The following is a 17,794-nucleotide window of genomic DNA, read 5'->3' as shown; positions in this document are numbered from 1 at the left end:
ACAATAGATAGGGTAATTATTTCTTTTGATACTCTGAACAATTTGGGGGTTGTCTACTTTTTACAGGGGAGTAAAAAAAACTTGTCCAAGGTCATCAAACCAGTAAATTAGTAAGTGGTGGAGCAAGGATTTGAACTCAAGACTGATGGTTCCAAAGTATGTCTTCCTACAATTATACTGCCCAATTTCTCTGGGGTCAAATGCACATCTGCTGAAGAAGGGGCAACCTACTTTTTCCCCAGATTGAAAAAATCCAACATTGTTTGTAAATATTCATACCTGAGCAGCCTTATTTCCCCTACGTGAGTGTTGATGGGTGGCCCATGTTGATGGGATCTGGAAGTAAATACCCAGGATGGGGACACTGAACCCCACATTCAGCTAAAGTATCTTGGAAGCATCACTTTTCCTTTCAGCCTCACTTCCCCTTGCGTTTTGGAATTTACTCAGGATTGTGGAGATCCTTTAGGTCATCCCAAACCTGGCTGCTCCCCCAGATGCCCCCAACCCTAAGAAAGACATGGAACTGACCTTGGGCGATGTACAGCCCAATCTCCTAGCTATCCCAGAGATGCTTGTGCTGAAGGGTCAGCTAGAAGGGCAGTGGATGAACTTTTTCTCCACATTGGCCTTCCTTCTGTTCCTCAAACTCACCAAGCTCACTCCCACCTTAAAGCCTTGGCTCTTGTAGCTCCCTCTGCCTAGAAAGCCCTTCCCCTGACTCTTCCCATAACAAGTTCCTTCTCTTTATTCAGATCTGCGATCAAATGTCTCCTCCTCTGGGAGGCCTTCCCTGATCCAAAGGTGCCTGTCACCTGTTCCCACCCAATTAGCAGTCACTGTCACATAACCTGTTTTGTTTCCCTCATTCCTGGTTACTGTGTTTATTATTTAGTAGTCTATTGTGCCATTTTGGCTATATTATGCCTCCCCAAAATCCATATTCTTTAATGCAATCTTGTGGGGGCAGAGTTTTAATCTCTTGGATTAGGGTGTGACCTCTTGATTGAATGTTTCCATGGAGATTTGACCCCATCCATTCAGGGTAGTCTTGATTAGTTTCCTGGTGTCATTTAAAGGGAGCTCACACAGAAAGCAGAGGAAGGAGAAATGCCTGAGGTGCTGGCTGACACTTTGAGATACTAGCCGAGAGTTTGTTCTGGAGAAGCTAAGAGAGGAAAATGTCCTGGGATATGCTAAGCCAGGAGACCCAGATGCTTGCTGATGCTTTGAGATACTAGCCCAGAGTTTGCTCCGGAGAAGCTAGGAGAGGACAAAATGCTCCAAGAGATGCTTGCTGATGCTTAGAGATGCTCAGAGATGCTTGGAGTTGTGGACAGAAGGACACTTGGAGATGCTAAGCTAAGGATGCACAGGAGCTGAGAGAGGAGCTGAAACACAATCCTGGACCAGCAGACACCAGCCACATGCCTTCCCAGCTGACAGAGGTGTTCCGGATGCCACTGGCCATTCTTCAGTGAAGGTATCTTCTTGTTGATGCCTTAGTTTGGACACTTTTATTGTCTTGGGACTGTAAATTTGTAACCAAATAAACCCCCTTTAAAAAGGCTAACCATTTCTGGTATTTTGCATAATGGCAGCATTAGCAAACCAGAAAATCTATCATCTATAAGTTCGATGGATGGGCATCTTCTCTGTTTTGGTCACCATTGACTCCCTAGCACATAAAAGAGCACTGGGTACACCACAGGTGTTTATAAATGTTGGGGAGAGGAAGGAAGGAAAGAAGGAAGGAAGGAAAGAAAGAAGGAAGGTGGGAGGGAGGGAAGGAGGGAAGGATGGAGGGAGAGGTAGGAGTAGGAAGAACAAAGCTGAATCAACCAATCTTCACAGCTCAGTCCTCAGGTCCACCCTAACCCAGGGTCCAATCCCCTCCCACCTATACTCACTGCATCTGTCTTCCAGACTAACTGCCATGACCCTCTTCCTGGTTTGCCGTGTTCCTCCTTTCTGCCTCTCTTTGTCCCAGGACCTTAGATAAAAATGGTGGTAGGACATTCTTGTCTCTATATTGTGACTTTGTTCTTGCAGGGTATATGTTTTCAATATCTCTCCTGGTTCTATCCTCTGTAATTTGGGGGCAAGTCCAACTCCATCATATTTTTTTAGATTTACTGAAATGGGGAAATACTCATCTAAAAAATGTAAGTGAGAAGAAGAACAGCATGATCCCAATTTTGTAAAACCGTTTGTGTATGAGAATGTGGAGGGGGGGAAGCCTGGAAAGAAATGTACAGAAACGCTAAATAGTGGTTATTTCTGGGAGATAGCAATATGCTCCTTATACAAATGACCAGGTTCACTTTGCAAAGTGATGAGTGTACGACTTGTGGTGCCAGCAGCTTCCTTATAGCACGGACTCTTCCTCAGGGAAATTGTTGATTCCCTTTCCTTGTATATTGCTTTCTTGATCTCACCATGGCATCATGTATCTCTGTAAGCATTGTAAAATTGTCATAAAATGACCTGAGAAACTATTGCAAATTGAAAGCAGATTTGGCACAACTATAGTTTGGATGCTCAATGCAGTTTATTTGTTTGCTTAATTGCAAGCTGCCAAAACAACCAATATGTAATAACCAGGTCAAGGGCACACAACACATTTAAAGGTAGAGGATACAGGAGTTTCTAAAGTCCATCAATCTAAGGGCCAATGCAAGGCAGGCAGGTACCTTTAGCAAGAGGACTTAGGAAATAGTCCAATATGGCATCAGTGGAAGGTCTGAAGCCGTTGGCGGGAGGTGTTGGTTATGGTGTGGAGAGGACAGCAGCAAGCCTCCCAGCACAGCTCTGGCATTGCAACCAGGAGTCAGAGCAACTGGGTATCAATCTGCCTCTACCTGATGCTCCCTGAAGTGGCATTTGCATGGGTTTTATGCCTTGGAACTCTGGTCATCAATATTCTTATCAAAGGATGTCCCTCTGGCAGGCATCAAGCCAGTCCAAAACATATCCTTGCACAAAGGTCTGGTTACTGCTTGTTGCAAAAATATGTTTTCTCAATTTGTTTACATTCTAATTGTAGTCAGCATGTTTACAGTGTTTTGGGGATTCAAGATCATTAATATCATTTCAATACCCAACAGTTTCTTCTGACCCTACATACCTACCAGAAACAATGGCTTAATAGCTATAATTTATTGAGTTCTTACTGTATGCCAGGAACAGTACTAAGTGCTTTACATCACTGCCTGACTAAAAAGGTTATACATAAGGTGCTTAGAAGAGCGACTAGCACTGAAACTACTATTACTGCCTCAATTAATCCTCATGACAATTCTGTGAGGTTATTGTTATCTCCATTCTATATAGAAGAAGAAACTGAGGTTGGAAAGTAATTCACCATACTTCCCACAATTAGTAAGTGGCTGAGTCAGGATTCATACCTAAGTATGACTCCAAAGACTGGGCTCCTACTAAACACATTTTGATTCCGGTGTTGCAAACTCAAATGTCTTCAGAGCCAGGCAAGTAATGTGTGGCCAGGTGGGGACTTTTGCCAACTGGAGAGCTCACATCCTTATTTTTTCCAAAAATCTGCAAATCCATGTTTATGTGCAAAATATTCTGATTTTTAAATTTCAACAACATTTAATTTTTAAAAATACAACAAACTATACAATAAATCACTGCTGGTAAAAAAAAAAAAAAAAAAAAAGAAAGAAAGAAAGAAAAAAGGAAAAAACACCATAAAACAAAACAAAACAAAACATTCTGCAACCCAGATTTGCCCTGGAGGACTGACATCATCTGCTTTAGGAACACCAACCTGGATTAGAATGACCTCTGATCCCAGGAAAGCCCAAACGTCCCTTTGTTTTCCACTTTTACCCTCACAGCTTTTGCTACCTCACAGATGGACACCTTTAGACCATGGGTCAACAAAATTTTTCTTAATGGGCTGGATAGTAAATATTTTCAGTTTTGCAGTCTCTATCGCAGCTACCCATATGGCAAAAGCAACCATAGAAAATATGTGTGGCTGTGCTCCAATAAAACTTTATTTGTGGACACTAAAATTTGAATTTTACGTATTTTTCTACAAGTCACAAAATAATGTTCTTTTGATTTTTTTTTCCAACCATTTGGATATGTAAAAGCCATTCTTAGCTCATGGGCTGTACAAAAACAGGTGGCAGGCTAGATTTAGACTGCGGGCTACCCCATATTTTAGGACCATTAAAATCTGGCGAGTGTTTCTCCAGGCCTGACTGGTGTTTTCTGGTTCTAAGTTCCATTTTCAAGCTGCCTTTGGCCACCTTGGGTAAGCTCCATTCCACAGCAGATGCAGGCAAGCCTACAGCCTACAGTTCCTTATTCCCACAATGATTGACTAGTTTGTTTCAGTAGTGCTCACATTTCATCTTCAGCTGAACCTTTTCTTCCTATGAAGTCTTCTGTGGAGTATGTGAAACAGAAAATAATGTGATGGTCCCACCACCGCTCCCTTGCCCTGTCCCATGATCCCTAATGTAACTCATGGAAAAACCATGGTAGATAGAAAATCCACTGGTCCACTTGATTGCCACCGTCAATAGCAGTGGATGGACCAAAAAATTATCATAAAGCTGCCTGACAAGGGGGTTTACTTACAACTCTAGAACTGGGTAAGGAAAGTGCAACTCATAATAGTGGTTAAGAACTTTGGCTTTGGAGCCGGCCAGACTGATGCTTGAGTGTGCATCACTTACTAGTTGTGTCCTTGAGCAAGTCGTTTACTTTGCTAAAGCTGTTTCCTCATCTGTAAATTAAGGACATGAATACCAGTTACCTCACAAGGCTGTTTTGAGAGATAAAGAAGATAAAACATGTAAATTGCTTAGAATGATGCCTCGTGTACAGTGAGTGCTTAATGCGTTACTTATCTGTTATCTCATAAGCCAGCCAACCAGAAGGGTTGGGTCTTAAAAACAAACAGGAATGTGTGGATGTAACTCTAAAATCTGAATAAGAAAAAACAGAGGCCTCTTTGCAACATCAGAGAAGAAGTCATCAGTTCGTCTTTCTTTCAAGAATGTCCTTAAGTCCTCTTTCCAGGACCTCCTTCTTGCTTCTTAGTCCATTCTTTGCCTGTGAGTAATAATCAGAACCAAGGGGACACTTATATACTCCATCTTATTCATTATGAAACACCACTGGCTTGGAGCCCTGCTTAAGGGTTAAATATAAGGCATTCTTATTGTAAATAATAAGCAAAACAGTAAAGGCTACCATTCGTAGTGAAATGGTGAAAAGCATAGGCTTTCGAGCCTGGGTTCAAATATCAGTTCTACCATTTGCCAGCTGTGATATCGTAATCTCTTCTGTGATCCTCAGTTGCTTCATCATCAAATGTCAATATTAATAACCTTACCTCCTAGGCAGTGGACAAGATTAAATGAGATAGGAATTTAAAGTTTCAGCTTTGTGCCTGGCCCATGCATCTGATAAGTGACAGCTATTATTATGATGTGCCTAGTGCTTTGCAAATATGAGCTCATCTTCATATACGATCTTATTTAATTCTTACAAAGACTGCTCTGAAATACAAGTCCAGCTCTGATTATGAATTGTGTTCATTTTCCATGACACCACACTGCTCCTCACCCCCATGCCGACTTCCCAGACAGGAACAAGGAGGCTAATGCATAATTCTATGTTATGTTGGGGTAAGAAGTTCTGAAACCGTCATTTATAGGAAATGGCAGAGCCATTAACTGCCCCAAAGATTGGTTAATTGGCTATTTAACAAACACCTACTGATTTTCAAACACCCACAAACAGTTAAGTCAAGCTGATGTAGAAGAAGGGAAAGGATGCAAAATGCTGATAGTCAGTCCATCCAAGGTGTGCCTATAGCAATCCTGTGACTCTTGAAGGGGTGAGCCACACAGCAAAAAACAGTGAGCTGTGATCCTGAGAGAAGGGAGAAGGGGATGGGGAGGGCCCAGTTGTCAGATACAAGCATTATTGGGGGAGGCAGGCTATTCCTGGATGCCTGGAGTCTGCACTTAGGATTCAGCAGATCTGGATTGGAACTCGGGCTCTACCTGTGTGCTTGCAAGCAAAATTCTGATACCCATTTTCCTTATGTGTAGACTGGGAAGATAAATCAATATACTTAAATTCTTCCTATTTTTCCCTTTTTCCTTTACTGATTGGGGGAAATAAAAGAAAATACGGTCCTCATATGGGTGATTATGCTTCATAGCTATTCATGCTTCTAAGCAGATCTAAACACCTTGCCATAGAAGCATAGAAGCAGAAAATTTCAGTCTTTTTCTTTTTTCCTTTTTTTTTTTTTTTTCAATTCCCTCTACTAGTCTTGGATCTTCACTGTGGAGGGTGAGGATCCAAGCTGGGCCCCAGGGGCTCTGCCCCTTCCCCGGCTCAGGACCATATTTGTTTCCACAGGGGCTTTCCGAGGAGTGTGCAAGAAAATCGATCACTTCCCTGAAGATGCTGACTATGAACAAGATACAGCTGAGTATCTGCTGCGTAAGTCCCCACTTTCTCGGGTCTCCCCTGGGGGGAAGGGAAGAGGAGCCAGCCATCTCCCAGCTCCTCTGAGTCTGAGGCTTCTCAATACCCATCCCTAGGACTGAATAAGTGGAAGGGAGCGTGGTGTGATACTAGACAGAGACATATGAGTGGCTCTAATATCTAAGTCTCTTTGTCAATGAATAGAAATGGGAAAGAAAAAAAAAGTTGATGAGTCAAAACTAAAAGGTTCTTTTTAGTCTCCTCAGAAGAAACTCCAAAGACTTTTCTTCAAATTGAATACGAGTTTTCACCCTCCCCCAGAGGGTTGATTTGAAGTGCTAATGGGCAAGGCCCTAAGTGGCAAGGCCTGGGAGAATAGAAAACAATCCAAAGAATTGACTTCCCTTCAATTTCCATCTTATTGGGGCAGGGCTAGTATCTCCTTAGTTTTTCCCCAAGGTCAATAACCTGCATATGACACCGGACTGACGCATGTGGCAGTTGTGTGTGGCAGATTCAAGCAAGAGTCCTGGCGTCTGGTCACTCAGGGCTTCTACACTGAGCTGACACCCAGTAGCTGGGTTGGATCTTGGGCAAGTTGCTTTATCTGTCTCTTAATTTTCTTCTTCTGGGTCCAAAATGGAGATTGTATTATTATCTATCTGGCAAGGTCATGAAAATTAAATAAGCTAATGCACATTGCACTTAGCCCCAGGCCCAACACTCAGTAATGGAGCAATATGTGTTAGCTCCTATTTGTTGCACATGACTGGAGAAGGCATGGGCCTTATGTCTATCCAGGCACAGAGAAAACTTGGTTTGGGATTTAAATGTAATTTCTTCAATAAGAATGTGTGTCAAGTTCACTAGAAAGTTTTAAGGCATTGACTAATTTAATAAAACGGAATGTGAAACTTAAGGTTTTAAAAACTGCTATTATAAATAAAAACCCATAAGAAATTATCCTGTTCAGATGATGTTTGTAACTCATAGCTCAATAAGAGTGTTTTTAAGATTAAAATAATTTTGAGCTCCGTCTTTGGGTGGCTCATGTCTGCTAGTCTGCAAATGGGCTGGTGAGTCTATATCTGAGCCTCTAATCATTAACTTAGCATTTCTCTTTCCATTCCTTATCCTTCCACTTAGAATTTATCCAAATCCCTCACACCAGCAGTTCAAAAATATTTGGTGCGGGGAATAAAGGGCACATTTATAAATCTAGCTTGAGAAGATTGGGCATGACACAGATTACTTGGACCTCTTCAAAGACAATGACTTTGAAGTCACACCAGTGGGTTGCCACCAAAGTACCCATGGTTTTTCTTGGTTTTTCTTTCCTACTGTAATGAAACATTTTGCTGTTTGCCCTGTTGGAGACTAAACAGAACTGTGACTTCTATTTCACAACGTGCAGCACTGATTTTGAGCTCTTCAAGGAGGTTGTTCCTTTTCCAGCACATTCCTTGCCTCACCCCCCTCTCCCCCAGAAGGAGGGGATGCCTCCTTTCTTTCACCCTACCTCACCCCCCGTCCCATGTTCTATCTGTATTTCATCAATAACCACAGAATCAGATTCTGGTTAAGGAGGCAGCTTCACCACCCCAGGGATTTCCTGCTGGGAATTTTGGAATCCCTGGCCCAGCCACGTAGGGCCAAGAGCATGTTTCTGCAGGGATCTCCCGCACAGACGAGTGTGTGCTGCTGGTTCCCATTGTGACCACAACCTAAGTGGGACCGGGATTCGGCACATTGATTTTTCTGCTGTTTCCTCTTTCTCAACTGCTGTTTGGAGTGAGCTACAGCTTAAATCTCTAGCAGAATCTTTACTAGTCCACTGGTTCTGTTGACTAGAGACTCCTAATAAAATAGCTCTGGACTCCACAAAGTCCTGTTCAGACACCAGGGGTGGAATGACACTCCACCAAATTTTCCTACCCCCACCCCTTGAAACCCAGAGAGTCCGCTGGGCTAAAATAGGTATACAGGGTAGATTCTAATTAGCTTAGGAGAGCATGACTGCATAAAATGTCCTGTCTGTGGCAGACACCTGTAACCAGAGCCTACAGGATCTGCTCACATCTCTTTTGTGGCATAAAGAATGGGGTCTGACCATCAATTAGTTGCCACATGGGAAACAACCACATTTACATATATCATAGCCACACAAAGGTTTTAAACATACACTTTTACAACCAACATGATTCAACAGCTTCAAACATTCAAATCATTTCCTTCTGGCACATTTCAAAAGGTAGCTATCCTTTGAAATAAAGGAAAAGAAAATCAGCCATTCTCTTTTAATTGATTAAACTTACTACATAGACTCTTCAAACAATTCCTGTCAATACACAAAGCAAATTATCCCTTTAAAGGTTTGTTGACAAGTTCCAAATGGGAGCTTAAAACCACTGGAGGCAGACCCACCCCTAAAATGTGTGGGACCCAGGCCAAGGGTCCAAATGGAAGCCCACAGGTCAGAGATGAAAATATTTAGAAATTATAAATTTCCTATGCCCATAGCAAAGTCCATGACCCACTGAGGACCTATGGCCTACTTGGAGGGGATTGTCCTTGCGACATGGGGGCTGAGGGAACCACAGAGCCAGCCCTGCCTTCTGCAAGCCTGTGTGGTAGCAGAGATCTGCAGGGCAGGGCGGCTCCGATGCTGGCCTGGCCCAGCACTCCTGGGCTGGAACTGGCAGGCAGGAAACCAGGACGGCCCAGAACAGCCAGGTTTCCCTCCCCCAAGTCTCACTTCTCCCATCGGGGTTTCTAAGTAGTTTGAAGCACCTCCCCAAAGTCACCAATGCAGCCCAGGAGTGGGAAGGAGGACAATTATCTAGGACCCTGGTTTGCCTAGACCCCCATGTTGGGTGATTTGGGATGGCCACCTTTAAACAAAAGCAAAGACTCTCCCTCCAATTTCTCGATTTCTCAAGGAAGAGAGTTTCCAACCTCGTTATCCCACCTTACTGCACCCACCTCACCTTGAGGACTCTCAGCTCCCACTCCCCACACCCAACACACACACACACCATTCTCCTCCATCATCCCTCCCACTTAATTTTTATTGGCTACATCAGTTTCCAAACTGTCAGGAAATTTTTTCATGAAACTGAAAAAAAAAGTCATGGGGTTGTGGAAAGAACTTTGCAGTTGGAGTTTGAGCACTGCTGTGCAAATAGAAACATCTTGAGATGGATAAACAGCAAAACACAGTTGAGTTTGGGTCAAAGCCTTGACACTGAGTAAGTAAATCAAGCTTTGAACTCAACGTGGCCAAAAGTGAACTTGGCTATCCTTCCCCCCAGTACACACCACCTGCTCTTCCCACGGGCCCTATTTCAGTCAAGGGCACCTCCAGGCACTCAGTTGCTTAAGCACCAGATACTGGAGTCATTGTCAAGTCCTTTCAAGCTTCACACCCCACAGCCAACCCATCAGCAAGTTCTGTTAGCTTTACCTTCAAAATATATCCCAAATTCAACCACTTCTCACCCACCCAAGCCCAAGACACCGTCATCTCTCCTCTGGGTTATTGCAAACCTTTCCATCACACAGGGCCCTGCTTGGCTTAATGCTCTGCTATTGCCTTCTTGAAATTCTTCATAATTTTGAAACAAGGAATCTCACATTTTTGTCTTGCACAAGGCTCCACAAAGTATGCCACTGGTCTTGCCTGTTATTTCTATTTTGTCAGCTCCATTGAGGTCAAGGTCTCTGGCTCTTTTGTACATCGCTGAATACAGAATTCACATTCAGCTGATCTACTCTGGTCTGGACACAGCAGATTTTAGAATAGAGAAATACTCTCATATTGGTTGATAAATAGTAGGTGTCCCACCATGAGGTCCTGCCCCCAGGAACTTCAGGCCTCTCCATGATCCAGCAACTAAAGAGTCAACATGCAGTTCCCCATATTAATGAAGAGGGCCCTTCATGTTAATGAAGAGTTAACATAAGGGTCCTCCAGGATCCCACTTCAGCCCTCTGGCCAGTGTGCATTCCAAAAGGCTGGGCCTGTCCCCTTCTGGTTGTGAAACATTTCAGGTAGTTCCTCTAGTTGTATCCCCAGCACCCAGCACAGTGCCTGGCATCTAGTAGGTGCTCAATAAATATTTTTTTTTCAATGAGTAAATAAATTCATTTGTTCATTCAGCAAATAAATGGGTATTAAACTCATATTAATTGCCAGACCCCATACTCAGCAAATCTAGGTGTGTGTTGGGAAAGATTCTGCCTTTCAGTAAATAGATGAGTTTGATGGAAGCCCCTGGATGCAAGGCTGGCTACACGTTGGGCCCAATGAGAAATGAAAATCCCTGGACCCTTGCCCAAAAAGCAGGGAGGGGCAGAGGAGAAGTTTTTCCTCTCTTCTGCCATCTCTCCCCTGACCTGTCACAGTGTTTTTTACGTGCTATTTAATGTCATACTCCCTTGGGCATGGGAGTACTCCTAGGGTGAGTACAGACCCTTATAGGCACCGCACCTGGGGCTTGCGCCTGACCCTGACTCACCCTGCATCCATGCCCAGGCCCCTGCCAGAAGCAGAAGGCAGCAGCAGTCACTGTGGGCAGGCAGGGAAGTGGACAACTGAGAACCTGTCTGGAGGAGGTGGGGAGATGGGGAGGTTGGGGAGGGAATCTCATGTAGGTCAAGGCTCCAAGCCCCCAGTGCATGCTCCATTGTCCCATCAGACTTCACTTACAAAACACAAAATCAAAGATAAATTGCTAAGATTCTCAAGACGGTGATTGCAGAGGATTAAACCCTAAGTGAGGGGAGGAGGAGCTTCTAAACCCAGGGTCCTGATCACTGCCCCAGTCACTCATGCACATCAGTGGCCAGTGTGGGCTCGGTTCTCCCACTTATGTGCTGTTTCCCCACAGATGCGTGGGTCTTGGGGGCAGGCAGAACCCTCTCCTTCTCTCCACAGGGGCTGTGAGAGCCTCCAGTGTCTTCCCCATCCTCAGCGTCACGCTGCTGTTCTTTGGCGGGCTCTGTGTGGCAGCCAGCGAGTTCCACCGCAGCAGGCACAATGTCATCCTCAGCGCGGGCATCTTTTTTGTTTCCGCAGGTGAGTGTGTGGCCCCAGCCCTGAGATCTCCCCAAGCACCAAACCACAGCCAGGGCCATGTGGACAAAGCAGTGCTATCCAGGTTTCCCTCCAGGAGAAGAGCAGTAACATATTCAACTTCTATTCAAGAATAAGGGCCAAGAAACTTTAATTAGAACTGAAGATACTGAAACTCTAGAAGAGGATGGCATGAAGAAAAGAGGAGGAAGAGGGAGGATGGCAGGGTCAGCTGGAAGGGTGAAAGACTGATTAACAAGAGGGTGTTTAAGGATGTGCTTGCACATACAGGGAAGGAGGGCACATCATGGTTTGTGTGTGTGTGTGTGCATGAGAGACTGATGCAGTGTGTTTTTAAGGAGTCTAACTTTCAACTTTCTGTTCACTTGGACTTGTTAATACACTATCTCTGGCACTTTGAGATATGTGTTTGCTAGTTAACCATTGTTAGCATCCTTTCAAGTGCTCAAATCCTTGCACCTTCCAAAGCATCTCTGGGAACAAAGGAAGGCCAGCAGCCCCAGATGCTCTCAGGGAAGACTTTATAACCAATAGCTGCCTTGGCCAGAAGAAGTCACAGGGTAGCAAGGGAGCTAAGAGACAATCTTTGGAGAGGGGTTCCTGTTCTCTGCCGACCCTCTTCTCCCTTTATCTCCCTCCTCCCTCTGCTTTCCTCACCTTCCTCTTTTTCCTCTGGGTTTCCATCCCTCCTTTTATCTCTTTACCACCTCTCCCCACCCCTCTCAGCCAGATGAAAACTTCAGAGAAGCAAAGATCAGGGTGGGGCAGGGATCTTGATTCTTGTTGGTGACATTCAAACTTCGTATAATAATGGTGGAATATCTATTGGGATGAGAACAAGGAGGGTATAAAATGGTAAGTGAGAATGTGGGGTTACACCCAGTCCTCCTGGATTTGAATTCTAGTTCTACCATTGGGGACATTATTAACTCCCCCTACCTTGGTTTCCTCACCTGTAAAATGGGAAATAATAATGGTTCCTACTTCATAGGGTCGCTGTGAGGAAACAGAATGCCAGGTACGGGAAAGCACAATACTACTTTTTAGTAGTAGAGATGCATTAGCAATATAGTTCAGAAGTCTGAGGTGCAGCATCCTGGCCCCCTCTAAGAACTTGCTCAGGTTCCTTCCCCACTCTACTCCCCCTTCTGTAAAAGGAGGCAGTTGGACTGCACCCAGCTCTGAGTCTCTGGGAAGTGATTCAAGCAGCAGACCAGGGAGAAAGTTCCATCTTGCCGTGGGGGATGTTGTTAGCCCAAAGGCAGTGGGGCCTCTGACCGTGCTCCGTATGGACAGTCCACAAACCGGCAAACCCCGGACATGTAGGGCTTTGAGGCACATTCTGGTCGCTGGTGGCTTGGAAACAGATCTCCTGGGCTCTGACTGACCCAGAGGATGCTTGTGTTGGGCTTGACAGGAGGGTTTCCCACAAAAAGGAGATCATTATTTTGTCCCCCAAGGGGACTGTCAAGGAAGAATTTGTCACCAGCAACTTTCTTCTCACAAGAGAGAGATGGTGGGCTGATTAGACACAGGGAAACTGGGAAACTGAGAGCCCTGATGAGGGTGGGGATCTAATCTAAGACCCTCCACTTATCTCTCCGAGGGACCCTGGGAGCCTCAGTTTTTCCACCTGTAAAATGAAACGATTGGAGGATTCCATACTCTCTAAGGCTCTTTTTGTGCTCAGCTGCACTAAGCTTCTGTGGTTTCAGGCAAACAGTCAACAGCCCTTTTCTGAACACCCACTATGTCCCAGGCATTGTGCATAATGCTTAGGAGGATGGGTTCTGAAGTCAGGCTGCCTGGTACAAATTTTGGCTGTACTACTTCCCAACTGTGTAACCTCAGACAAGTCACTCAACCTCTCTGTGCCTCAGTCTCTTCATCTGAAAAGTGGGGATAAAAATGGACCCACCTCCTGAAGCTGTTATGAGCCTTAACTGAGTTGCTTAGAGTGGTGCTTGGTATATAGTAAGTGCTCAATACATAGTAGCTGTTATTATACACATTGTACCACTTAATTCTCATGCCAACCCAATTCATTCACTCATTCATTCAACAAGTATACACTGTGTTTTTGCTATGGGTCGAGCTCTGATCTAGGAGTTGGGGTGGGGCCATAGCAATGAATCAGATGAACCTGGTCCCTGCTCTCAGAGAGCTTATGGTCTGGGCTGAGACAACGTGATTGCCCACTCACATCTTGCTCTTCCTATGCCTTGTGACTGAAATCTAAATCCACCTGGAGCCAAGAGACAGTCCTGGGTTCAAATCCCACCTCCACCATTTCCTAGCTGTAGACTTGAGAAATTACTTATCTTCTCTGTGTCTTGGTTTTCTCATCTGTAAAATGGAGGCAATTTTTTAAAAAGCTGGCTGTTGCAATGATTAATTGAGATTTGCACTTAAAGACTTTGCACAGTGCCTGGCATACAGTAAGCATCCCATAAATAACAGCTGACTGGGCTGCCTTCCTCCTTTAACCTGGTCTAACATCTGAACCCGTCTTTGAACTTCTTTTTTTTAAACCCTTTTCAAGACCACCTTTTGGGGCTTCTCAAACTTTGCCGCCAAAATTTTCCTGCTGGTAGGGAGGAGAGAGAAAATACTTCCCTGGGGAGTCAGAGGGCATCGTTAGAAGCAGCCTTCAGCTTGCTGAAATGTCTTTTGAATTCAAAGACATTTCAAAATTCATATGAATTCTGCTTTCTCCTCCTTATTGTATCTACATTCATTTTAATATATATAAAAAAAGTTTCTTCTCTACTAATCTTCAAGCCAAATTGACACTCCAGGAAGAGAAGCCATTTTTCATCCTGTGGTTTCTTACAGCCTGACACAGGACTGGTTGTGTCAATCACCATGTGAAGAAACAACTAAGCAATTAGGACTCACTGTCCACCTGCTGAATGCTTATGCTGGGGAATGCCAATAAGAGACAGGGCAGACCCCAGCCCTGTCTTCAAGGGCAAGCCCTACATGGAATTTGGGCAGAAGTCATATTCAAAATGTTAATAACCCTTAATGTATTTGCACCAGCCAATTCAAATGGTAGCACTGGAGCAGAGTCCTGTAGCCCTAGCTATGCCAAGCTTTAACCATTTAGGAGTAGATCTTGAGGGTCTCTGGGAAGAATCTGGGATATCCAAGAAATGGGGTACTCAGGAGGCCCCTGGAAATAGTTATTTACCAACTATTGGTATAGCTATTTACCAATAGTTATTTGCCACCAGGTAAATAGCCAACAGTTATTTACCACCCTCCATGAATCATTATTGGAACCAAGCCCTGATGGAGACCTTTGAAACAAAGGGACCACATGGGACATTTCCCCTTCAGAGCAATAATTTGTGAAAGGTGGCTGAAGAAGAACATAGCCCCTGTGCTGTCAGATTATGTGGTTTCTTCTCATTACTCCTTAGGGAATCAATTCCTTTCCAAAGGGCTGAGCAGCTTTTCCAATGTTATTCAGTTGGCACTTGGGGAAGTTAAGTCTGAAGCCTTTGACCACAGGAGACATCAGCTTCAGGGTCCTCAATTCCTCATCTAGAGCATTATCTGGCTCTTTGCAGATAAAAAGACTCAGTAAGCTACCATCCATTCCCTATGTGTTCTTGAGTTCTTCAACTGCATCTCCAGATCCATGTGTGTCCACTGGGCAGCTCCATTTCCACTCTCCAAAGCACTTCCAACTACTCAGTATACCCAAATCTCTCATTTTCTCTAATTCTGATCTCTCTACTGGCACAAGAGGCCACCAACCTCCCAATCATCCACACTAGAACCCTAGTAAGTCATTCTCAAGTCCCTCTCTCACACTTCAGGGCAATAAGCTCTCATCTCCTGATCCTCCCCTATTGAATTTTCAAGACCCAGTTTTAATGTCACCTTATATTCAAAGTGAGGTGGCTTAGTCTTTTTCTCTCCCTTTGCTCCTGAACCATTTTATGTATGTCTCTGGAGCAGCTCCTACTGTATTTTGTTGTAATTGCATTTACATGTCAGTCTCTCAAGGGCAGAGACCTGTATATTGTTCATTTTACTATCCTCATGACTTAGTGCCGAAGATTAAGTGTTGATAGAATAAATTGCTTCTAAAGGGAAAATAAATGCATTCTGAGTTCTGCCCAGTTTTACTGTAGGAATAGGATGTATTCTTAGTACATAATGCCTGGGACTGAGCAGCCGAGTTCTTCATTTCCCAGGAGACAGAACTTATAGGAGCACTGGGGTTGGATTTCCCATCTGTAACCCATTTTCCTCTCTCCCTGTTACCTCAATTTTTCTGTAGATATTTCAAGACTAAAAGTTGCAGTTACCTCTAAGGCTTATGAAAGATATGGTTTTTCTCTTCCCTTCTCATAGGCTTAAGCAACATCATCGGCATCATAGTTTATATATCAGCAAATGCTGGAGACCCTGGGCAACGTGACTCCAAAAAAAGCTACTCTTATGGCTGGTCCTTCTATTTCGGAGCCTTCTCATTCATCATTGCAGAAATTGTGGGAGTGGTGGCTGTGCACATCTATATTGAAAAACATCAGCAGTTACGTGCCAAATCCCACTCGGAGTTCCTGAAGAAGTCTACTTTTGCCCGCCTTCCACCCTATAGGTATAGATTCCGGAGGCGATCAAGCTCTCGCTCCACAGAACCCAGATCCCGAGACCTGTCCCCCATCAGCAAAGGCTTCCACACCATCCCCTCCACTGACATCTCAATGTTCACCCTCTCCCGGGACCCCTCAAAGATCACCATGGGGACCCTCCTCAACTCTGACCGGGACCACACTTTTCTACAGTTCCACAATTCCACTCCCAAAGAGTTCAAAGATTCACTGCATAATAATCCGGCCAACAGGCGCACCACGCCGGTCTGAACTGACCTCTGACCTCTGCCCCGCGGCCAGTGCAGTCCTTGGGGAAGTGTACAGAGATGCCTCTGAGGTTGCATGGCATGGTCCTAGTGATGGTATTACTTTTTATAAAGAATGAAACCAAATGGACTCGGCCCTTTCCCACACTTTACCCCTCACTCCCCAAGTCCCGGCCCCTCCATTCCTGACTCTCCAAGCCAATCCCTTAATGTCATTCCTCTCTGTGTATCTGTGCCAGATGTTTTCCTTTCTTCCTTCTTTACTGGAAGGACCTCCACATTCTTCCCTCCTTGGAAGAGGACTTCACTAAAAGTCAAGGGTGGTGGCTGGGGGGATTCCCGAATCCCCATCAGGGCGTGCGTAGATGTACCCATTGTCCACCCACACAAATCCTCAGGAAACCAACCACCTAGGTGGCCCTGAGGGAGGTATCCACCTTTACATTTTAGAAAAACATGACCAGAAATCAAAGATGTCAGAGCCCCAAAGCAGCTAATGTAATAAGCACTCATATTATTAAAGGTTTTGCCTTGTAACCAACTGAGTGGGGGTGTTTTGTTTCTTCTGGGTGTTTCCTGCATGAACTCACTCCCTTGCCTTCAAACTGGCTCATCTCTCTCTCTCTCTCTCTCTCTCTCTCTATCTCTGTCTCTCTCTCGGAAGTTAAGCTGTGCTCAGCTACACTCTAGCCACTCAGAGGGATCTCCCTGCACCCCTGAAAGCAGCAGGGTCTTCCCCACAAACGTCAGAGTCCCTGGAGAGTGGCCGGTGGCGAGCATGTGATTGCTGGTGTCAAAAATCTGGCTCCAGCACTCAGTAGCCCTAGGACCTGACTTTTAAGCCTTGGTCTCCTACCTATGAAATGGAACATGATAATAGTACTCAATTCCATAGTGTGGTGAGGTTTAAATAAAATATCACATGCAAAATGACTAGCACATTGTAAATAATCATAATATATTTTTTAACATTTTGGATGGCTTCTTTGGCAGAGTGAGCATTGTTGCAGGAAGATAAAAGCCGAATGATAACTATTCTATGTTGAGGGCAGGGGAGGGGGAGAATCTACTTTGCACAGGATCTGAGGACTCTGGTAAGAGAGAGTGGAAGGATATTTGAATATTTGACATTAGACAGCATGAGAAATAGATGTCACCTCTGCCAACATTCAATTTCACAAGCATTTTTGGTTTACACCCAGCACTTCACACTTCCAAAGAGCTTTCCCACTTAGGGCTGCAGCCACCCAAGAGGGGGCAGGGTTATGGTCTTAAGAGCTAATACTTATTAACACTGCTCTGTGCCAGGCCATGTTCTAGTGCCACAGACACATTGATTC

General features: G+C 44.5%; 1 protein-coding gene across 1 annotated transcript in view; it reads left to right on the top strand.

Moving 5' to 3' along the window:
* Positions 1–16,991, top strand: part of CACNG3 (calcium voltage-gated channel auxiliary subunit gamma 3) — a 103,879-nt gene extending 86,888 nt beyond the window's left edge. The window contains exons 2-4 of the mRNA XM_037815287.1: positions 6,415–6,498; positions 11,420–11,560; positions 15,947–16,991. Of these exons, the coding sequence (XP_037671215.1) occupies positions 6,415–6,498; positions 11,420–11,560; positions 15,947–16,458 (737 nt within the window). The 3' untranslated portion in view covers positions 16,459–16,991. The remainder of the gene's footprint in view (positions 1–6,414; positions 6,499–11,419; positions 11,561–15,946) is intronic.
* Positions 16,992–17,794: the final 803 nt, after the last annotated feature.

Source organism: Choloepus didactylus, chromosome 21 (assembly GCF_015220235.1).
Source record: "Choloepus didactylus isolate mChoDid1 chromosome 21, mChoDid1.pri, whole genome shotgun sequence".
Classification (NCBI taxonomy): domain Eukaryota; kingdom Metazoa; phylum Chordata; class Mammalia; order Pilosa; family Megalonychidae; genus Choloepus; species Choloepus didactylus.
The sequence above is the reverse complement of the archived record's forward strand: the minus strand, read 5'-3'. Positions and strand labels throughout refer to the sequence as shown.